Source organism: Gymnoscopelus microlampas, assembly GCF_963454915.1.
Source record: "Gymnoscopelus microlampas genome assembly, chromosome: 4".
In the NCBI taxonomy this organism is placed as follows: Eukaryota; Metazoa; Chordata; class Actinopteri; order Myctophiformes; family Myctophidae; genus Gymnoscopelus; species Gymnoscopelus microlampas.
Window position 1 is genome coordinate 51,091,452 of NC_139941.1, and position 25,000 is coordinate 51,116,451.

At 43.1% G+C, this 25,000-nt stretch overlaps 1 protein-coding gene across 1 annotated transcript in view; it reads left to right on the forward strand.

The window, feature by feature from the left end:
• The window catches only part of adgrv1 (adhesion G protein-coupled receptor V1), a gene marked incomplete at its 5' end in the record, with an annotated part of 261,294 nt that overhangs the window by 155,096 nt on the left and 81,198 nt on the right, over window positions 1–25,000 (forward strand). Inside the window, 2 exon segments of the mRNA XM_084055548.1 lie at window positions 10,981–11,100; window positions 21,209–21,387. Of these exon segments, the coding sequence (XP_083911674.1) occupies window positions 10,981–11,100; window positions 21,209–21,387 (299 nt within the window).

Genomic DNA, 25,000 nt, shown 5'->3' on the forward strand with positions numbered 1-25,000 from the left:
CCATTAAAACCGCGGACGCATCTGTGTAACCATCATTGTTTTATACTTTGGTTATTTAAAAATTAAAAAAATCAAAAATAGCAGATATACAAGCTCATAGCGCGGCACCGAGTGCCGCACTATGAGCTTGTAGATCTGCTATTTTTTGAAAAATCGTGAAAATGTGTGCAAATCTTTTAATATATATATTTTTTTCTTCCAGCGACTATCTTTGACTCAAATCTTTGCTTCTAGGGGGTCCCTGGAACAAAATATTTTGATTCTACAGTTTTTTGAAAAAACCTATGTTGCTTTATCAGTGGTGCTCAAACCTTTTCTTGTCAAGAACCCCCAAAATTGTATGTTTTTGGCCACCGATCCCCATCAAAATATGTTGTTCCAGGGACCCCCCAGGAGCAAAGATTTGACTTAAAAATATCTGTATACAAAGACTTGCACAAATTCTCACGATTTAAAAAAAACATCCGATCTACAAGCTCATAAGTGCCACGCTGTGAGCTTGTACATCTGCTATTTTTGAATAGCCAAATAAATAAAAAATGACACAGATGCGTTCCCGGATTGAATGGGTTAATCCTGTAAATTCGGGCAGACGGCTGTTGATGCTGATAAGAGGCAGAGAAACTGCCGCTGTGCCACAAACCTCCACTGTGTCTCCTCTTCATGATGAATATGCCTTTCGCTTTTTATACTAAAGACTTCGGCCCATTACCCATTACAACCCCAGATATATTTAGGGCAGTGCTTCTCAAAGTGGGGTACAGGGGCCCTGGGGGTCCTGGACCCATTTTGGACCCATTCTGGTTCCATTTGTACGCTCTCAGAGTTATTGGTGGGGATCCTTGAAATTAAAAAGTTTGAGAGGAGCTCTGATTTAGGGCAGCGAGCCCCAGATATATTCAGGGCACTCAAACCGTTGCTTTCCGTTCCGTTGCCACAGGAAAGAAAAAACTCCACAAAATCAATTTCCTGTCTTGTTGGCCGAGCACCGTCTCAACGACGTTTAAATAAATTGTCTGGTGTCAGGACAGGTTGAGTGTCCTTGCTAGACTGTTTATCCGTGTCGGTGGTGATAAGACCTCTCCCTTGACTCTGTGCACGTAGATGTGTTCTGTGCTGCAGGTCTGATAACAGACAACTTTACTGCAGGGATTGGACAATAACGCGGGAAACAATATATTCTGTGTGTGTGTGTGTGTGTGTGTGTGTGTGTGTGTGTGTGTGTGTGTGTGTGTGTGTGTGTGTGTGTGTGTGTGTGTGTGTGTGTGTGTGCGTGTGTGTGTGTGTGTGTGTGTGTGTGTGTGTGTGTGTGTGTGTGTGTGTGTGTGTGTGTGTGTGTATGTATGTGTATATATACAGCGGAGGAAACCATGCAAGGCACCAACCTGCTCATCGGGAGCAATTAGGGGTTCAGTGTCTTGCTCAAGGACACTTCGACACTAACTCCGGGGTAGTCCGGGATCAAACTGGGAACCTCACGGTTTCCAGTTCACTCTACCCGGCCAATCTACCCCCCTGAGCCACTGCCACCCCTGTGGGGCAACACACAAACACACACAATGTGTGTGTGTTGTTGGGAGCTAGTGATAAAACAAACAGATAAGTCGGATCCAGACTGAGACAGATAAAGGAGAGTGTGTGTTTACACTGTCTGTTGTCCCATGAAAACTAAACGAAAACAAAACCAAGTACACTCCCCAATACTCTCAGAGAAGCCCTCAGCCCCACCCCCCTCACTCCAAACCCAAGGACGGCTCCAAAGGAACCTAGTAATCACACATTATCCCTCTCTGTCACACACAGGATGACACGGTATCTGGTGTACCTGCAGCACACTGACAGGGTGGATCTGTGTTCTATATTAGTCTCATGCTCTAATCCTCTCTGTCGGGTGGAAACCTCATATGTCCAAAACTGTTGCTTTTCAGGATTCAAATCCAAAAGCATCAAAAGTAGCAGATCTACAAGCTCTAAACGCGTCGCTTCGCGACGCGTTTAGAGCTTGTAGATCTGCTACTTTTGATGCTTTTGTGTGACACTGTAGTATGATCGTGTAGGGCGTTAATTTACGAAAAAACACAAGACGTTAGAATAAGGAGATATGAGGTTTCTGACCGACAGTGACGATATCAGATGTGCTATATTAGCCAGCAACCCATTAACAAGAATACAATAGGCTGTTATGTAATAGGCGCCAGCGCTGTGTGTGTGTGTGTGTGTGCGTGTGCGTGTGTGTTTTTTTTATTCAGGTTGGGGCTAGGATAAGGATGAGACAATTAGAGCTTAGGTTTAGGGGTGGGGGGGGGGGGGGGTTAGAGATATACCTGATTCATACATTACATGCACCGAAATGTACTAGATCTACAAGCTCACAATGCATCGCTGCACAACGTGAGCTTGTATGGTTTTAGGGTTATGGTAAAAAAAAAGAAGAAAAAAACGGCATTCATATCAATCTCTGTCCTAAAAAAATTATGACCACTCCAGTATAGTAATAAACGTTTGTGTGTGCGTGCGTGCGTGTGTGTATATGTGTGTGTGTGTGTGTGTATGTGTATGAGCATTAACTACAGTACAGTAACTGCTGAGTAGCTGACTGTCAATATAAATAGTGTTTTTCTTTCTTTTCTTTGAGTGCTCAGTGTTTTTAGTCGTTGGGGTTGAAATCCAAGCAAGAAATCCAAATAAATCTTTGTGGGATCCTCTCTAAGATCTATTGATCTGGTCTATCCCTGACATGAGCTACTTGATCCCTCTGCCTGGGGAGTCTGGAGGGAACACACACACACGCACACACACACACACACACACACACGCAATGCAATTATCGATGAGTGAAGCTTCGTGAGCTTGTAGATCGGCTTTTTTCACAATTTTGTTTTGAAAAATGTTGACTGTATGTTCTTAATGAATAGAAATGTTAAACTAACAGTATAACGATTATGACGATTATGCAAAATAACTGTCTCAAATAATTGTGAACAGGCCTGTGCGCACGCGCGTGTGTGTGTGTGTACGTGTGTGTTGTGTGTGTGTGTACGTGTGTTGTGTGTTGTGTGTTCCTGCCCAACCCAGGTCTCTTTGCTGCCAACAGAACAGGACTCTGTGCAGAATTGTAATTTCCCATAAGCCACCTGGCCAATTTCTCTGCGTCTGGCTTAATCCCAGGCTGGCCTGCCCTGCATGCATGGGCCCTCCCCGGTTTCCTTCCTGCACAGTCTCTCCCCCCCACACACACACACACACACACACACACACACACACACACACGCACACACACACACAAGCACACACACACACACACACACGCTCGCACGCACGTTCTACAAGCTGCTATGTTTTGGTGACGACACCAGCGTGCAGTGGTGAAAAAAGTACTAAACGTTTTTTACTTAATCCAGAGGCCGATTCTACTAAATGTCTTCTAAATCCTATAACAGTTTTAATTTCAGTATAACAGTTTTTTTTTTTTAACCTATGGGTTAGGGCTAACCCTATGTTGCTATATCAGTGGTTCTCAAACGTTTTCATGTCAAGGACCCCCAAAATGATATGCATTTGGCTGCGGACCCCCATCTCAAAATATTTTGTTCCAGGGATATACATATTCAAAGATGTGCACATTGTTTTCACGATTTATTTTTCAAAAATAGCAGATCTACAAGCTTGTAGCGCGAGCTATGAGCCTGTATATAAAGAGCTCTGTATATATACTTTTGTGTGACGCTGTAGTATGATCAAGTAGGACGTTCATTTACCAAAAAACACAAAGATAAAAATATGGAGATAAGAGGTTTCTGCCCGACAGATTTTTAATATACTCCTGGGGACATTTGGTCCTCGCAAGTATAGTAATACAAACATAAACACACACACACACACACACACACACACACACACACACACACACACACACACACACACACACACACACACACACACACACACACACACACACACACACACATACACACGTGCCCTGTGGTGTCGGGAGCATGGACGGGAAACAGAGTGTTTGTTTTAAAAACGGCCTGACTTTTCCTCTCTGCTCCGCAGAGCCCTGAGGGGACGAAGGGACGAGGTTAGAGAGAGGTGGAAAATACACACATTGGTCGTCCAGGGTTTAAGTTTATACGCCCAGTTTCCTAAACATGGACAGAGAGAGAGAGGAAGGAAAGAGACATTTAGGACCCCAGGGGTCCTTGGCAGGGTACAGATGCATATCATTTTGGGGGTCCTTGACATGGAAAAGTTTGAGAACCACTGATTTAAAAACCGTGCGTGTGTTTGCGTGCGAGCGTGCAGTGACATCAGGAGCCAGTTTCATATCACGGCACACCATACCCGTTTACCTGGTTACCACGGTGACCGTATTGATCAATGGTGCGGTGCCTGATGCAGCGCTCGTTTTTAAGCAATTAGGAGCTTGTTGACGCAACCGTTGCGTAATATGCTACGTGGGTGGATGTAACGGATGAAAATGAAAGTATTATTAGTGGTTTTGAATGTCAGTCACCAGAACATGATTTTTTTCCAGGTGCGATTTAGTCTCTTATTTATTTAAGTAGCTCATAGCTGAGTGTAAAATACCATGTATAATAATTTCACTTGAACTACTATTTCTTTCGGCTGATTCCCATCGGGGGGTCGCCACCGCGGACCATCTGTTTCCTTCTGGTTCTGTTTTCTGCCTCTTCCTCTGTGACTCCAGCCCACCTGCATGTCCTCTCTCACCGCATCCATAGACCTCCTCTTTGGCCTTCCTCTTCTCCTTCCTCTTTTTCTTCCTCTTTTCCTCACACCTAACAGTTCCATCTTCAGCATCCTTCTCCCAATGTACCCCTCATCCCTCCTCCCTCCTCCCTTCTGTCCAAACCATCTCAACCTCCCCTCTCTTGCAATAATACGCCCTCAAACCTTCTAACCCGGGCTGATCCTCTATAAGTTACAATTTGGGATCAACTGCATTAAAGTTACAATTTAATGACTTAAAAGACTAAAGTGCGAGGCGTTGTGAGCTTGTAGTTTGGCTATTTTCCATAATATTTATCTGTGGAACAGAGTCAAACTAAATGTAATGGTCTAAATAGAATGGTGAAATGTAAATACGTAAAACACCATTGGTAACAGTATAGCTCAGTTCCCAGATAACCTTTATTTGCACTGTGTTGAGAAATATGTGAAAGCCCAAATAATAATTTGAACATATTTCGTGCTATTGCAAGTGGCAATTGTGAAATACGCTTTTGGCCTGCCAGCAACCAAACGAGTTATGATTCAATAGTTTCACACACACTGTCACACGAGATCCAATAGAGACACGCAGGTCATAAATCTAAGCTGTGGCTGGGTGGTACAGCATACAGTTACTTCCGTGAACATGTTTGTGTTGCACACACACAACCAACCATGTCTGCCACCTAGATCCAGCTGTGCCTAATTGTGTCGACCGTGGCCTAATTACCGAGGAAGTGGTGAGTCACCCTGCATGTGTGTATGTGCCAAGCCCAATAATACACAGCCCTGCTGAGGTTGCAGTGGAACATAACGTATTATTGACATAACACTCACATAAATGATTTTTTTACCCACTCTAACGCTGCGTTCACACGGGCAGATACAAAGACACACAGCATATTATTTTTCGCTCTGTCGCTTTGTATCCTTGTATCTGCCCGTGTGAACGCAGCATAATGGTGCGTTCACACAGGCAGATACAAAGATACAATTAAGATGAGCATATTTGTCGCTCTGTTGCTTTGTATCTGTGTTGCTCAACACGGTCGTTGACGTCATCAAGCTTGCGTGTCATTGGAGCTACAGTTGTAGTTTTGTATCTTTGTATCAGGAAGTTGCACCCAGCTCAACTTGAATTTGTATCTTTGTACCTTTTGTAGAAGCTACAAACATCAGATGTAGCTTTGTATCTTCATCTTGCTGGCTTCCATTGAAAATGAAGGGTAGCATGTATCGTTGGATCTGCCCGTGTGAACGCAGGATTTTATTGAGTAGTGCAAGTGCAGTGCTTCTCAACGTTTTCACGTGAAGGACCCCCCAAAATGTGTTTTGCCTCGGACCCCCCTTCTGAAAATGTTTTGTGTCTAAGTGAAAAGTAACAGTTTTGGACATATGTGGTTTCCACGCCGACAGAGACGATATAGACATTTTTTTTTATCTCTCACACTCAACAATATGGCAGTTCTCTCTTCTCTCTCTCACTTTCCCTTTCTCTCTTTTATTTGCTCTCTCGATCATTCTCTTGCCCTTTTCCTAACTTGTTTGTTCCCTTTCTATTTCTCTTTCTTTTTCTCCTGTCTCTCTCACTGTCTCTTTCGTTTGTTCTCTTTCTCTCCATCCGCGTCCAACAGAGCCGTAGAGGGTGGGAGGCATGGATGACTCACTCTTCACCAGAGGAGGCAGACCTGTCGGGTTGTTCGATTCGAAACTAACCACAAATAGACAGGTTTCCTGTTAGTAAACATGAGAGGATATGACCGCGCAGAGGAGGGGGAAGCCTATAGAGGGCGCCATTACCCGCAGCAGCTCTGGTCAAATGTCCATTCATAAAAGAAATGATCTTCACCGGGTTTAATGAAAGTACATTAAATGATGCAGTTTGTAATACCTTGTTTACTCAATAAAAATGATTTGTCGGAAGTTGGATCTGTTTGTATATAATAGCAGCATTATGCCTATTATGCCTATAATAGCAGAATTATGGCTATCTAACTCCCGAACATAACAACAGAGTGAACGGCGCAACAATTCGTTTCCCCCGAGCATGCGCAGATTGCGCATTCTGCTCTGTGATGACGTCGCGCGGAAATCCGTCTATAAAATCACTCGCGCACAAACAAAGCCATGCGCACGCACGCACGCACGCACAGGCCCACACACACGCACGCACGCACGCGCGCGCGCACACACACACACACACACGTTTGTATTACTATACTTGTGAGGACATCCACACTTTAGAACAGCCATTTTATGAATGCAATTTAAAAATATATATATATTTTAACCGTAAGCCTAAAGCCGGAAAACAGCCGATCTATAAGCTCACAACGCGTCGCTGGCGCGCAACTAAGTATAAAATCATGTAACTCCAATCCCTAAACCTAACCTCTAAATGTCTAATCCTAACCTGAATGTTTTTCTAATTGTAAACGTATCTCTAAAAATGTTTTTTTTAACTATAAAACAACCATTTGTCTTGTGAGGACCAGGAAAACGGTCCTCACAATGCAGATTTCTTCAAATTCTACTATACTTGGTCCTCGCAAATATAGTAATACAAACACACACACACACACACACACACACACACACACACACACACACACACACACACACACACACACGCACACACACTTGAAATATTTATTTGTGTCCACATAAAAAAACAGAAACACAGGACTGCCTTGTACTAAGGACATAAACACTGCCAGTGCAGTCAGACAATAGGAAAACAGTCTAGTTGCAAAGTGTCTAGACGGCAGAACATTGTCACGTACAATACAGTTGACATACTTGTCAGACACACAGCGGACATAAATCATGGATAGAGGAAACAACAATGCCTCCTCCAAACTGAGCGGCTTCCTATAATAGCTGATACTTACCTTGTGTTGTCCTTGCTTACTGTAAATCACTCTGGATTAAGAATGTCTGCTAAATGCCTAAAATTGTAAAATTGGAAATTGTATACTGAGCAGTGAGCACACACACTGCTACAAGTTCTGCACTGCTATTTTCAAATATTTTTAATACATTTTATGCACTTGAAAACTTGCGAAATGGGACATTGTGCATAATGAGTACTTTACATTTTCGTACAGGTACATTTTGAATAACGAACTTGTAACAGAGCATTTCTAAATTGCAGTATCGATACTTTTACTTAAGTAAAATATTTGAGTACTTTTTCCACCACTGGGTCACAGTGAGATTTAGATTATGGACTTACAGTATGACTGGGTGTTTATATTGATGTGGGTGATCGGGAGTTGTTGACCAATTTCAGTTAGACACTTTGGACCTACTTACAGAACCCTGGGTGTTCCCCGGTCAACTAAGTTTAAGTGGTTAAACAAACAACACTTTGGCCGTTCCACCCATTTGTCTTGTAAAACAAGTCTAGTTGCACTGTTCGCCTGTCTCCTTTCTTGTTAATGGCCCCTATTATTCCTTTATCTCTCCCTCATCACCGCCTCATTCCATCCTCTTCTCTCGGCCCCTGCTGTCTGTCCTGTCTGTGGGGGATTCTCTGGGGTTGTGGTGCATGCCAGCCCAGCTAGGCGGGCACGGAGGGGTGGAGGTTAGGAGTCTGTGCCAGCCCAGGGCGGGCGGGTACGGAGGATGTGGAGGTTACGTAAGCCCGCTGGCCGCGGCCGTTCATGCTGGCACAGTGCCATGTGCCACCACAGGTTAATGAAGCTCTGACGGAGACTGCAGTATTTTCAGCCTTGGCCTCATGGGCTTTCTCCTAACTGTCCTCCCCTGCCAATGTTACTCATTCAATCTTGGCCTCCATTCAGTCACCCCCCCCCCCCCACCCACCCCCCTCTCTCTTCTGTTTGGCTCCTCCCCTTTCTTAGTCCACTTCCTCCCGGCTCTTTTCTATGATTATTCCCTCTAAACACCAAACAAACGGGAGGAGGCGCACACATCAGTATTGGTGAGGTGCTGCATGACCTTGGTAAATAAGTATAAAAGTAAAGAAAAGGCTGCACAATCATAGCCAGTCTAGCCACGATGCAGGATTTATTTAAATGAAAAACCCAGCGTTGTGACCTGGAGAGGTCTTCTGCAGGGAATCAATCAATCATTTCCTGAAGAAGACCTTTCCAGGTCAAAACGTTGTTTTTTTCATTTAAATAAATCCTGCATTGTGGCTACGAGTTGCACAGCCTTTTCTTTACTTTTATTCCCACTAACAACAACACTACATGTTTAAGGCAGTGGTGCTGCTGACAGATTTGGCTGCAGAATTTCTCTTGAGAGATTGTTTAGTCACAAGCTCTTGTTAATACTTTTCATTGGTTCAATATTTATGAAAGCCACAGAACACTTTAACTTTCATAAAAACAAAAAGATTACATTTTTCCCATGCTCTCTTTCTCTCTCTGTCTCTCTTTGTTACGTTTCTCTTTCTCTTTCTCTCTCCCTTGCTTACTCACAGCCTCACGTCTCATGCGCTTTTGTTCCGCAGTGTAATTCTGCCGTGCCCTTTAGGTTGACACACACACACACACACACACACACACACACACACACACACACACACACACGCACACGCCCCGGGGCTGCAGGAACATTGATCAGCGTGGTTTCTGTTGTTCTGTGTAGTTGCTGTTGTTGTTGTTTTGCTGCATTGTGATGTAACAGGTTCTCTCAGGAGGCCGTCATTGCTGTGTCTCTTCCATGGAGGCGGAGCCTAATACAGCCTCCTGTCAGCTGTTAAAAAATGCATGGACTCACCAGCGCTCATAAATCATCTCCTATATCGTTGCTGTCGGCCAGAAACCTCTTATCTCCATATCCTAACTTTTTGTGTTTTTTCATAAAATTAACGCCTTACTTGATCATACTACAGCGTCACACAAAAGCATCAAAAGTAGCAGATCTACAAGCTCGAAACGCGTCGCTTCGCGCCGCGTTTCGAGCTTGTAGATCTGCTACTTTTGATGCTTTAAGATTTGAATCCTGAAAAGTAACAGATTTGGACATATGAGGTTTCCACCCGACAGAGACGATGTGCTGTAGACTGACCTGCTGAGGCAGCACAGCAGCCAAGCACCTGTGTGTGTGTGTGTGTGTGTGTGTGTGTGTGTGTGTGTGTGTGTGTGTGTGTGTGTGTGTGTGTGTGTGTGTGTGTGTGTGTGTGTGTGTGTGTGTGTGTGTGTGTGTGTGTGTGTGTGTGTGTGTGTGTGTGAGAGGTTTAGGGGTCTACAAGCACACAGTCGTTGCGATGTGCTTGTAGATTGGCTATTTTCGGCTTTTGCCAAAAATAGCACTCATAAAATCAACATCCTAAAATGTTAATGTCCTCGCAAGTGTGTAGTAATACAAACCTGTGTGTGTGTGTGTGTGTGTGCGTCATATACTGTATGTATCTTGTTTCAAGAAGTAGTGAATTATATTATGCTGAATTGTTATAAAGCAAATGAATGAGTGTGCATTCGGAGCATCTCTCTCAACTTAAAGATCAGCCTCATACAGAGGAAATATAACTCAGTACTGTGCTGTGTACAGTACATTTTGGGGGCGGCCATAGCTGAGTGGGTAGAGAGCATAGAGTTAAAAATAATAGAGAGGTAACGAAAATACCCTCCCATTCACTTGTATGGAGTTGCTCACTCAGCGCATACTCCCTTTTCACCCCTTCTTCCGTGTTGGTAAATGTGACAGGCCTGTTTGGCGACTATGTTTTGCGTCACTCTGCGCGTCATCTCACATGCGCAGTAGTGTCACCTCTGTGCACAAGCTTGTGAGTCAAGCACATTGGTCGAAACCGTTTTTGCTCGTTCACGTGTCCGGCCCCAGCCGTAATAAGCTGCATTACCTACGATCGGCCACCATGTCCAATGCACTTCACTGCTGCCTCTTGGTTCTGGGGGCTTGAGTATTGTGTACATTCTAGGGCCGGTCATTAGCCTAGTGGGTCTGAGAATCAGAAGATCCTTTTTCGATCCCCCCCTGTTCGTCCAGTATATGTGTCAAAGTGTCCCTGAGAATGACACTCGGGCAGAAATGTAGCAGATCTACAAGCTCGAACCGAAGTGGCGTGAATCGACACGTTTTGAGCTTGTAGATCTGCTACTTTAGCTGTTTTTGGAATTTGAGTAACAGTTTTGGACATATGAGGTTTCCACACTGGACAGAGACGATTATGCAAATGTACAGTGGACAAAAATACACCAAATGAGTGGGGATTATGAATGATTAATTATTGTATTAAAATGTCTCTTCCTATAGATCTGCTTCCTGGTGTCTGCGTTCGGTGGCGGCAGCGTGTTCAAAGACGACAGCTGTGCTGCGTTGGCGCTCCTGTCTCACTACTTCCACCTCAGCCAGTTCTCCTGGATGCTCATACAGGTAAGAAGGCCTTTTAACCACTTTACACATTGACTGCTGGGGTAAATAAATAAATAAATCTGCCCTTGCCAGAGATTTCATAGTGTTTCCTTACCTTTCAACTAGTCACAGAATATTTAGCTTAAAATGTCATCGCAACCCTCCGTTCCCTTTTTGTTGGCAGTTGAATATAGCCTGTTCTCGCCAAAAATGTAGGAGAAAACAAATAAGCCGAGAAAAAGGCATTTCTCCAAATCCATGGGAGTGAACGTGGATGTTTTTTTTTGCGATCACGTGATTTCCTGCTTCACTGGGAGTGAAATGGTGACTCATACAGTAGGTTAGCAAAGAACGCCATTTGGGTAAAAACTGAAAACACACAACATGCGTCAAAAAAACTTTGGATTGACATATGTCAAAACGGTACCTGACCCAATGTTTTCAGGCAGAGCCGGGCCGAAAATGCCCCAAATTCAACTGCCCCTAGCGGCTGAACGGTAAAGGTCATTACACACCGGCGATTATGCGAATATACGCAAAATTCGGATGCGGTCCGATTAAATAAAAGACGCTTTTTCGCGCCGCAAAACTGATGTGGAAGCTTGCATTGACTTTATAAGGTTTTTTAAAAAAACATATTATTTGCTTGAAAAAATCGCCCCCGGTGTGTAAGGACCTTTAGGCTGGATGCAGCTTAACTTTACTCAGGTATCTAGTTCGTTCGCCGTTCATCCTCCTAGCCCATGTTATAAAAAAACAACTGGCGAAAATGGCCAAAACTCAAACATCGTTTGGCCGTTTTCAAGATCTTGAAGGGCCGGGCCTTCATTTTCAGGCCCGTTGAGAACTCTAATAAGCATAGTACCAAAGTAAAATACAGGTCTCCCTCGTAAAAGAGAATCTCTCAATGGGATTTTCTCCTGTATAGCTAAATAAAGGTACAACAAAAAAAAAATCTATTATGTGTAAAATAACAAACTCTTTTTGTTTGAATGTGAAATATCTGAAATGCATTTCTTTTTATATTTGAGACATGAGTGAGAAACCATGGCTTCCATTGCACCACTCAGTCAGTCACAGACAGTGAGATGTGATTTTTTTCCTTTTTTTCTCTAAGCTACAGTGAATAGATCATAAGCACAAAAGGTGCTGAAGCATGTATCTGTGTTCCAGTTAGGAGAGGAGTCAGGTTGTTCCTCTTCCATCTCTGTGTGTGTGTGTGTGTGTGTGTGTGTGTGTGTGTGTGTGTGTGTGTGTGTGTGTGTGTGTGTGTGTGTGTGTGTGTGTGTGTGTGTGTCCAGCCTGCCCGCCCTGTCTGTCTGTAAGCCTGGACAATGAGTTCCATTCACTGAGGCCTCCCTCTCTCTGTCTCTCTCACACAATGGACCTTACAGATGAATGGTAACACAAGTGAGTCCGAAACTCACTCCAACTCTCTGTCACACGTACTGTCCAAGGCAGTGATATACTAAACCCTTATCTTTTTTATTATCTCAAGGACCCCTAGTTTGTCAGAACCTTCCCTAAAACATCCGGGACAACGCTCCACGCGTCCCAGACTCTTCTCCCTTCTGGCTCCCAAACTGTGTAACGAACTCCCCATTGCAGTTAGAACTGCAGACTCAACTCCAAATCCTCTGCCGTAATCTAAAGCCATGGTTCTCAAAGTGGGGTCCGCGGACCCCTGGGGCTCAGGAGAGAGTGTCCATTTATCAGCTTCATTTTTATAGTGTTCCAATTCCGATTGTGTCTGCTCATTTATTTGTGTCATCACTTCCAATTTCACTACCATCATTCTCTATCCTGATTGGATCAAATTGGTATCCCGACCTGAAAATGCATTTTCTGTTTAATAAAGAGCTGGAGAGACATGGAGACTCCTGTTACTGAACAAACACTCTATAGCAATGATTATAGATTATGATTATAGATTATTAATGAATATAGAGATATTTAACACTTATTGTAACCAAAGAAAATCACTTACCCTACCTTTAAATGAAATGAATTGGTGGGGATTTCTGGTACCCGCTCTAGTTATTTTATAACTCTATGGTTGTGATCATGTACTGTAGATCTGCAAATATTTTAATAGCCAACGTATAAAACTACAGTAAATTGGCGGAGGGGAAATCTAGTTTAAAGTGGTCTCCATATATGTTAGGTTTGTGACGCCCACCCTGGCCACAGACCCACCATCCACTGTCCACCCAAAAGGCAATTTTAATATAGGAAAGATGTCGTAGCATTTTTATTTGTGTGGAGTTTCTTGAAATAATCTCAAAGTTCATATATCAAAGGGAGGAGTTTTGTTTGTTGCGGTCTTGGCCCAATTTCTTCTTTTGACCATCACTGGATTTTTCACAAAGAACATAATTGTTCTCCTACATCAAACGCAAAGGCATTTCTTAATGAAGGTCAGCTGTAAGTAAGTCACGGCCTCCACACACTCCTTCCGGTATTTTCTCCATGACTTGGCATAAGCAGGGTTTTTTGTTCTTATGTAAGGCGTCATTATTTTATGTAATATTGTAGTGAAACCGCCACCATGCCCTACATATGTGTGTGTGTGTGTGTGTGTGTGTGTGAGCCAGGCTTTCATTAGAGGAAAAGGGGGGGGGGGGGGGGGGGGGGTGCAGGTGAGGTGACAGAGGGGCTCTGTGATATGACCTTTGACCCCTGGTCTGGTACATTTTATCCCTAGCCCTCCTTGACATACATTAACCAGTTAAGCCCTATTTTATGCTAGCCTGGATTGTTCCCTTTCTTTGACCAGAGGCACGCACACACTCCACTACCCCCCCCCCCCCCCCCCCCCCCCAAGAAAACATGATCAACACAGCCAGGGGCCACAGGGGAGGAACTGAGAAGAAAGAGTAGATAAATACGATGGTTTCCTGTAACGTGATTCACATCAACTAACATAACAACACAGATTGCTTCATTCATCGCCCTGTACAGCCAAACAAACCAGATCCCCTGAATTTATCTTTTACACTGCCAGATATTGTAACACGGCGTGTGTGTGTGTGTGTGTGTGTGTGTGTGTGTGTGTGTGCGTGTGCGTGTGTGTACTTGTATCACACAAGTATAGTAGACTTTGAGAAATAGACGTTGAGATCAGGACAATTTTTCCTGGTCCTTATTTTAGGCGTTAGGGTTAGAAATGGCAAATAAAAATCAATGACACTTGTAAAATCTACTTTCTAAAATATTGATGTACTCACAAGTGTGTGCGTGTGTGCGTGCGTGCTTGTGTGCGTGCGTGCTTGTGTGTGTGCGTGCTTGTGTGTGTGTCCACGATGTGTGTGTGCGCACGCGTGTGTGGGTGTGTGTGTGCGTGCGTGCGGTGTGCCTGTGTGTGTGTGAGAGAGACTCAGTGAGTCAGACTACAGTTGTTTGTTAACTAAAAGCTTCTGCCCTGCAGTCAACCTGAGAGATGTAACACACACCTACATGACCTCAACACTTTCTTCTCCTCTTTCTCTCCTTTGTTTCTTCAAATCAAATCAAACTTTATTCATGTGGCACGTTTACAACAGCCGAGCTGACCAAGGTGCTGTACGTGGTTAAAACGAGAACAATTCAAAGCATCAAAACAAAAGAAACACATCAACAGATAATATGCCTTAACACGTAGCAAAAGGTTCAAAGTTAAAAACAAATTAGGTAAACTCAATGCAGTTAAAGGCCAGGGAAAACAGATGGGTTTTAAGTAGGGCTTTGAAAACCCCAGTTGGGCAGATCTGAAGGGGGGAGGTAGACTATTCCAGAGTCTGGGGGCCGCAGCCGCAAACTTGTCATATTTTGTTGGTATATCCCCTCTGTGCTATATTAAAATTGCCTATAGATCAGTGATTCTCAACCTCTTTCATTGGAAGGATCCCCAGTTTGATAGCGCTGTTGTCGGGGCAGAAACCTCTTATCTCCATATTCTAATAGTTTTTTACATAAATTGACGCCCTACTTGATCATACTACAGCATCACACGAAAACATAAGAAGTAGCCGGTCCACAAGCTCGTCACGCATGCGTTTCGAGCTTGTAGATCTGCTACTTTTGATAGTTTTGAATTTGAATTCTGAAAAGTGTAACAGTTTTGGACATACAGTATGAGGTTTCCACACGATGGAGACGATATGAGTCTGAGGGCACGGATGTAAAGGACAACAGGGTTATTGGCGGAGGCACGACGTGGTGTTTCTAGTTTTTTCTTCTTTTAGCTGGCAAAGAAATTCCAGTCCAAGCCAGTTTTAATCCCCAGGGGAGTGTATTATAGATGACTTGTGACCTGCTGATGGATGCAGGAATGCAGTGTATATAGGCAGGAGTTCAACGTCAGCGTGTGGAGGAGGAGGAGAGAACACTGACTCTATGGGGGAATACCTTACAGCTGATCACTCCCCTCATGCACAGCTAATGTGCTCTCCTCCTATCCACCCTGCAAGCAGTGGTTCTCAATTTTTATCAGGCACAGATCCCCCCAAAATAATCATATTTGAACTGGCAAGCACTTTGGAATTGTAGGAGTTGAGGCATTATATTTAGTTTGACTCGGTTCCACAGATAAATATTGTGAAAATTATAGATCAGCTATTTTCAAAAAATGTATCTTTCTCAGGTAATATTTGACAATTTGGTCAATGTTGGACCATTTTTATAGTATAGTTTGTTGATTTAATTATGACACAGTAATGATCATATTATTATTTTCATTTCAGAGGTAAACAGGTCTTAAAAGCCCATAAATTGTAACTTTATAAATGTGCATATACCCTGTATACACTTATACTGTATGTTGGTTTGTTTACTGTTGAGTGAGAAAACAATGTTGCACATTAAGCTAATCATCTGGACCCCCCGGGGATGCATCATCTGGACCCCCCAGGGATGCAACGGTTAATAGAATAATCCAAATTTACAAGCTTGCAACGCGTAGCATCACATACGTCGCTCACAAAGCGCTGTGACGCCATGCACCCATACACATGATGTCATACACATGTCATACACATGTCATACACATTACATAACGTTGCTGTCAGGTGGAAACCGCATATGTCCAAAACTGTTACTTTTCAGGATTCAAATTTAAAAATTGCAGATCTACAAGCACAGAACATGTCGCATAGTAGGGCATTCATTTATTTAAAAGTTAAAATATGGAAATAAGAGGTTTCTGCCCCGACAGCAACGATTACGCTCGCGAAATAGCACGTTTCCCGTCAAACCGTTGGCAACGTCAACATTCTGCAGAAAAACACAAAGAAGTCATAAGGTATCATTTACCACACTATATCATTGGTCTCACCTCAGCATAGTGGGATTTAGGTTGAAATCAGTTTCCCTTGAATAATAGAAAAACCACAAAGGGTTTAGGGTTTCTCATATACTGTAGCACTGTCCTGCTTTAACCTCCAGAACAGTTATATTGACTTATGGATTATTGACATTATCCACATCTACGTAACAGGGTCATTTAACGGCCATATCATGTACTGTAGCAGCTGAGCCCCACTTTTCAAACACAATACAATATACAGTAGTCAATAATTGAATGTTAGGTGTCCTAAGGACAGTTAACCCTAAATAAACCCTCCCTACTCCATCCTGCCTTTACTTCTCCCTCTACAGAAAGGATATACTGTACTTTCCACCACTGTTAGTAACCATTAACCGTTAGAGGGTGTTTTACAGGATAATATAATTGCTGTTCGCCGTAGCGGACACAATGACTCCTGGCACTACAAGATAAGCCCTTCATAAGTCATAAAGGGGACAGAGCCATGCTCTCTACAGTACAGTACAGTGTTCACCTTATGGATTTCATTGTTTCATGTCCCAGTGGTTTCTGTGCTAACGTAACCTCTTAGATGTCTTAAAGGATAAACGCCTTGAGGCCTAAAGGGGATACGGATTAAACGTTCTCAGTCGCCATCGCGACTGATTTCAGTCATGTTTGATGACTTGGTTGCGTGCCGGTGAGGTAATCTGAGCTTGTAGATCTGCAATTGGGGTGCGTGACACAGCACACAAGCAAGTTACATGCTCACAACAATGCGAGGCGTTGTGGTTTGTTTACTGTTGAGTAAGAAATCAATGTTGCACATTAAGCTAATCATCTGGGGACCGCCCTGGGGGTCCCGACTGCCAGTTTGGAAACCACTGGTTTAGTGAACAGCACTAGTGTGGGGTTGGGCTCCTTTCCCGCTGTCAGACAAATTGCAGATTGAGACTTGGCCTAACACAACTTATAAGCGTACGTTTTTTGTTCGTTTCTCTTTTGTCTTTGCTTTAACGGGATAGTTAACCCCAAAAAATATCCTTTTTTTTTTGTCACATTCCTAAGCCAATAATTTGATGACCGGCAGCGGTTCCGGTAGGAGACACAAAGAGTCTCCTTTGTGTCTCCTATCGGAACCGCTGCCTACCGGTCCGACAAAAACTAAAAGATATCCATGAATTCAAGTTTCCATGGGGTGACTAATTGATAGAAACAGCTATCACTGGGTGAACTATCCCTTTAATCAATGAGTTGAGGGGGTTTGCGTGGCTAACAGAGTGGTAGAATTTGGAGGATTGGCACAGAGATTAAAGGTTTTCTCTTCTGACGTACTAGACACACATGGTAATGTTTCTGCTGAGGTGATTTCTAGTGGTGGTCAAACTGCAAACACTGTGATTCAAGATGGAAGGAATTCAGGAGGGGAAAATAAACCCTAATAGCCTCGGACAAAAATAGACTTAATAGAATGTTTTAAGTGCATTAATAAGCTGTGATTAAGGCTTTTCTCATGTCCCGCTTTCTCTATTTTATTTCTTTCCCCAACGTGGGACAACGCATCACAACACAATGCTTTTGTGAGCCTATCTTTGATGCTTGTTGGCCTGTTATATTATGACATGATGCCTAGAATAGGGATATGCTAAGGTTCATCATTTGTTTAATTGCCCACTCACTCACTCACTCACTCACTCACTGACATTGTTCTGCCGGCAGTCAGCAGTCATAGTTGCTGACCATGATATTGTGTGTCACATTAAAACCCCTCTCTGGACACACACACACACACACACACACACACACACACACACACACACACACACACACACACACACACACACACACACCCTGATATCAGGTACTGTAGGTGCTTTTAGCTAAGTGCCAATCCAGATGGGCGCCAGCATATCTCTCAGGTCCTATGGAAAGTTTGGGTCAGTAACTTTTAAGTGTGTGTGTGTGTGTGTGTGTGTGTGTGTGTGCGTGCGCGCGTGTCTGAAACAATGCCATAGAAAAATGGCCGTAATTGAATGAGCACAACGACAAGTATCCGTGTGCTGACTAACTAAATGGCTGGACTCTGCACAGTGTTGCATAACTACACAGTGACCTTGCTGCATCACCACCCTGCTCCACTGCTCTACTTACACTACACAGACCAGTGGTTCTCAATCTGTGGTCCCCACATGATTTTTGGGGGGGTCCCCAGATCACAGTGAAGTACAATTTAAGGCCTTTTTAGTACCTCAAAAAGAAAGAAAAGAAAAAGACCATTACTGCATCAAAAGTAAAAAACAAACTATACAATAACTACAAAAACTGGTGAAACATTGGCCAAATTGTCAAATTATATAAAAAATTATGAAAATAGCAGATCTACAGTACAAGCTTGTAGATCTACTATCTATCCGAATATTTATCTGTGGAACCGAGTAAAACAAAAAGTAATGTGTGTGCGTACGTGCGTGTGTGTGTCTCTGAGTGTATGGGGCTGTCAGGTCAGGGACAGGTCACTGTACCTTATGTCACTACATCACTGTATCTGCCACTTTCCATTGAATCCAACAGTGACAGTGTCACAGGGAGCTGGGGTTACTGTATGTTATGCAAACACATGGAGGAAGCATCATTAGCATTATAGATTTACTTCACTCCATGACTGGACTGGAGTAGATGGTCTGTGTGTGTGTGTATATTATCCTTTTGAACAATGGAACATGAAAGGATAAGATATTCGGTCTCTGTCGGGTAGAAACCTTTATGTAGGCTTTTTTCCCCTGCTATTTTCACTACTTTGTGTGAAGAAGTATAGGGCATTAATTTATTAATAAAAAAACATACGTTGAAATATGGAGATACTGTACAAGATTTCTACCCGACAACAATGATTTATCAGGTGCTCTTCTGTTGAGCACTTGGCTCTCTGGGGTCGAGCAAAGATGAAATCCTCCACGACCTTTATTGTTTTGCTGATTCAACCCCAAATAATATATTTGTTCTAAAAGGCCAAAATCATTAAAGCGAGTGACCGTGGTATGGTTCACCTGGCAACATCGAGAGGAAGCTTTGATGTTAACCCATACCTGGCACAAAAACGTTTGGGGGGGGTCAGCGAGCCAAATACATATCAATTTGGGTGGTCCTTGACATGAAAAAGTTTGAGAACCACTGCTATAATGGAAGTGGGGGAATTGACGTTGACACTTTTTCAGAGCTTCCAATAGAGTACAGACAGACTGTTACAGTAGAAGGTTGAAAACCCTGTGGGAGATAACACACCATGTCCCTAGAGACTGTAGGGAGTAGCAGCTACAGGTACACCGTAAGGAGAGAACACTTTGCACTCCACAGACAGGCTGAAATGTTCATGAATAGATGTCCTGGCCCGTTGTTGTTGTTGTTGTGAGGTGTGTGCGTGTGTGTGTTTGTATTACTATACTTGCGAGGACCAAGTATAGTAGAATTTGAAGAAATATACATTGTGTGAGGACCGTTTTCCTGGTCCTCACAATGCAAATGGTTGTTTTATAGTTAAAAAAAACTATTTTTAGAGATACGTTAACAATCAGAAAAACATTCAGGTTAGGATTAGACATTTAGAGGTTAGGTTTAGGGATTGGAATTAAACATGATTTATACTTAGTTGTGCACCATGTGTCATGCACCGAAAAATAGCCGATCTATAAGCTCACAACGCGTCGCAGCGCGACGCGTTGTGAGCTTGTACTGTAGATCTGCTGTTTTTCGGCTTTAGGCTTACGGTTAAAAATGGCAAAATATATATATTTTTTAAATGGCATTTATACAATGGCTGTCCTAAAGTGTTGATGTCCTCACAAGTATAGTAATACAAATGTGTGTGTGTGTGTGTGTGTGTGTGTGTGTGTGTGCTGTTCCATCTGATATGGACATGGAGTGATACTGTACGTTGTGTGTGTGTCTGTGCCGTACTATGCATCCAACAGGTGTTTGTTGAGGCAAGCTGCTTGTTATGTAACAACAACAACAGGACTACTAGGTGTATCAGATGGATGAGCGTATTATGAAAGCCCTCTGGATTACTGAGTAAACATTAACACGGCTGTTGAAGGTGTGATGTAACCTGCATGCGCGTGTGTGTGTGAGTGCGTGCATCTTTAGAAATGTTTGTAGTTACATGAGTTTGTTTCATCAGCACTCATGCACACTTTACCACAGGTATTAGAGTTCTTAACGGGCCTGAACATTATGGCCCGTCCCTAACTGGGCCAGCCCGAACAGGTCCTGGCCCGAACAATTACCATAGCTTTAGGCCCGAAAACCTGAAAAAAAAACTAAACTCACTATATGCTTAATGTCCTCAAAGTTTTGAACTGAGCAGATTGGACCTTCCGTACCAGAGATAATGGTCAAAACATCTTGAAAAAGTCCACTTTCGCCGATTTTCGATGTTTGAGTTCTGCCCACTTTTGCCGGGCTAGGAAGGTCGGACAGCAACAAAATTGCCATTTCCGTCGGCCTTACCATCGGGCCGCTAGGGGCAGTTGAAATGTATTTTTTTGGGGGTGATAGATTTTTTTTCCCTCTGAACTTGAGGCACGGCTCGGTCCGACTACTTAGCATACATTTTCGGCCCGGCCCGAAAACGTCCGGATCGGCTAGGGTCAGGTTCAGGAAGAATTTGAGAACTCTAACAGGTATACAACTCTTATCCGATGGCACAAAGAATTTTCAGATGGGGCTCCGTGACACTTCCCTCTGCCAGCCTAGGGAGATGTACATTTTGTTGACATATTTCTCTCCACAGTATAACTAACTTGCTCTCCAATGTCTCCTTGTCCTCTCTCCTATACATGTCACGTCCAGGCCATCAACTTCTGGCAGGTGTTGGTGATGAACGACGAGCACACGGAGAAACGCTACCTGCTCTACTTCCTGCTGGGCTGGGGACTTCCTGCGCTGGTCATCATCGTTTTGGTCATCGTGCTGCTGGGCGGCTTCTCCTGGAACATACACACCGTGTACGGACTGGTGCGAGGAGACGTGTGAGTGGAACACGCACGCATGCACACACACGCACACACACACACACACACACACTATAACGTTGTTCTTGTCGGGCAGAAACCTCCTATATCTATAGTAGGGGTGTCACGATTCACTTACCTCACGATTCGATTCAAAATCGATTCTGCGATTAATTGATATTCGATTCGATTCTGCGATTTATTGCGATTTTCTACCCCAAATCACTTTGCTTTAATTATACTAGAACATTTTAAAACAATTCTGAACAATATAAACCATGAAAAGTTGAATCATACACTTAAATGCAGCCACATCATGTCAGTCAGTCTTTCTGACATTGATTTCAGACAAAGTGCCAATGAAAAAGGTACTACCTTATAAAATAATAATAAAAATAAAATAAAAAATAAAAGAAATAAAAAAAAAGTTGTTTTTTTGACAGGCCTACTCTATAGTCTAACTTTTTGTGTTTTTTCTTAAATTAATGCCCTACTGCCTACTTGAGCACACAAAAGCATCAAAAGTAGCAGATCTACAAGCTCAAAACGCATCGCTTCGCGCCACGTTTTGAGCTTGTAGATCTGCTACTTTTGCTGTTTTTTTATTTGGATCCTGAAAAGTAACGGTTTTGGACATACAGTATGAGGTTTCCACCTGACCCGACAGAGACGATATACAATGGCTGTCCCCGAATACCTTTTTTCAAGCTTTTTGCACAATTTGCATTTTGCACTTTTATACTCTGTGTAAAACCAGTAAATGGCGACTTGTGAACGCTGTGTGTGTCGTATTATCTCCATCGGGCCAAACGCCAGGGACAGAGATTATGTTTTCATCCTGTATCCTGATAATACCAAAACATCATAATTTTACATTTCGTGCTAATTGTTTAGGAAACAGAGCACCAGTGTGTGTGTGTGGGGGGGGGGGGCTCCTTTCACGCTGATTGGGAGTTATTGGGCCTAACAAAAACTTTTCTGATTGATTGAATACTTTATTAACAGTTTGCCCAAAAACGAAAGTACAGAAAGTACAGTTCAATACAAGGTCTGCTTGAAGGATTAAAACCAAAGAAAGCCCTATGGCTTGTTTCCATTAGGGTCCATGTTTTTCCATAGGGATATTTCTCTCTTCTTTTTTTTTTGCTTTAAATCCATGCCAACTTGCCTCGATGGAGACATGTGGGATGGAAAACGTTGTCACTGTTAAACTGTTTTGGCACATGGTATGGAGGCAGTATTTCATCTTTCATTTAGCCAGAGGGGACAACAGGCCCCAGACAGACAGTCACTCCCACACAACACGAGACAAAAACTACCCACGAGCAGTCAGCGTTGCCATATTTTGCGAGAGAAACAAGCAACCAGGTCTGTGAAAAAACAAGCCCAAAAGAAGCGACTTAGCAGTTTAACCACTTTTAAACCTAAATACATTGGCTAATTGAAAAATAGCAGATCTACAAGCTCACAATGCTGGTGTGGCATGGTTTGAGCTTGTAGATCAGCAAACACGTTTTTTAAATAAAAATAATTATTTGGAATATTTTTGAAACATTTTGACTACACAAATCTTGTAATGGGAGGTCCCTGGCACAACATATTTTCAGATGGGGGGGTCTGCGAACAAATACATACTAATTTGGGGCGGTCCTTGACATAAAAAAGTTTGAGAAACAATTTAAACGTTTCATCAAGCCCAAATAAGCAACTGCACTTTAGAAACAAGCCCAAAAAAAACGCAACCTATAACCGATATTTACAAGCAAGCGACTTTGCAGGAAAAACAAGCCCAAAGTCGCTTATAATAAGCAGACATGGCAACACTGCAAGCGGCCTGGGGCAGATCAACATGGGAGTGTAATTAAATTAAGGATACACTCCCCGTCACCTTTTGCATGCACACGTGACGTGGCCGTGTGTGCAATGATGAAAATAAAATAACACAAACTGGAAAGGTGGCACACCATGAGACATGTCCTACTTCTCTCCACGTTTCTGTCAGCCTGAAGCCATGTGGTGATGACAATGTTTTGGATTTATGTGCGTGCATGACAAAGCACGTGGCAATGGGGGGGTTAGGATGTCGTAGCCTATAGACTGTAGGCTGTATGGGGACAAAGCTTTGTACAGTGAACACATGCTGAGAACATATTTTGGCATGTTCTTCTCCACTACATCTCAGAGGCAAATAGTGTACTTTTACTCCACTACAATTATTTGAAAACTTTAGTTACTAGCTACTTTGTAGATTATGATTATTATTAACAAGACATACATTAACCGCTTCAGCCCTATATACATTTCGGCCATTTGAAAATAGCCGATCTACAAGCTCACAATGTGTCGCGATGCGACGCATTGTGAGCTTGTAGATCTGCTATTTTCAAAAGATTTTTACACATTTGAGAACTTGAAATGGGACATTCTGCATAATGAGTACTTTGATTTTTGGTATTTTAAGTACATTTTGATGCCAATACTAAGGGTCAGGTTTTGGCTGCCCCACAATCGCTTTTCAAATACTTTGGAATAGGTGTGTGCGTGTGTGTGTGTGTGTGTGTGTGTGTGCGTGTGTGCGTGTGAGTGAGAGACTGGTTGGAGACAGATATCGGTCTCTCGACCCGTAAACATGCATGCCCCTTCAAATCACCCCGAATAACAGGATGCATGTTCGACAACTGTTAGTACACGTGTGGGATTTCGACACGCGGCTCTGTGAGGCCCAAACGCATGCTACCCTGGAGGGGAACATCCCAAAAATGTAAATGACGTTGGAATTGCAACCTGTGGAACAAGCATACACACTTCTTCAAAACATGTGAGACCCAGCAGCTCTACCATATGTACCATTGATACTTTTTTGTGTGACGCTGTAGTATGATCAAGTAGGCCATTAAAAAAAAGAATTGTAACCCATTTTTCACCCAGTGCCAATGCCTAAGCTTGTAATTCTGGGCGCTACTCTCCCTCTGCCAGCCTGGGGAGAGCCCCCGAACTGAGCTTCCTTCAATGCATGAGGAGTGAGCAGGGCCGCTTCTTATCACCTGACAGGGGGGGAGTTTCCCCGGTAGGACGTAGCGCGTGGAAGGAACATGTTATTCCAACCTGTTCCTTTTGGAGGCCATTAATATAGGGTGTTAATTTACACAAAGTTAAAATATGGAGGTAAGAGGTTTCTGACCGACAGAGACTATATTATATTATATACCTGCACCTGCATTCCACGCAAACATGGAAGTTCAGACGCCTGCGTCTCCTCAAAATGGTCCTGTAAGGATTCATTTTGACACCCTCAGAGTTCAATGAACACTGAGGTTTGTGCAGCGTACACACACACACACACACACACGCGCACACACACACACACACACACACACACACACACACACACACACACACACACACACACACACACACACACACACACACACACACACACACACACACACACACATAGACATAGTTCTTCTTTTACATACTATTTGCTCTGGTATATAATATTCTCTTTGAACCAGTCTGAGCCGGTTCCTCCCCTCAATGACTTCAGCCTCTTTTCTAAAAGGCAAAGTAAACAGCAGCAAACGACCTGTAGCAGAGCCGAGTCAACACAAACACAGCTGTAGTCAAGTCA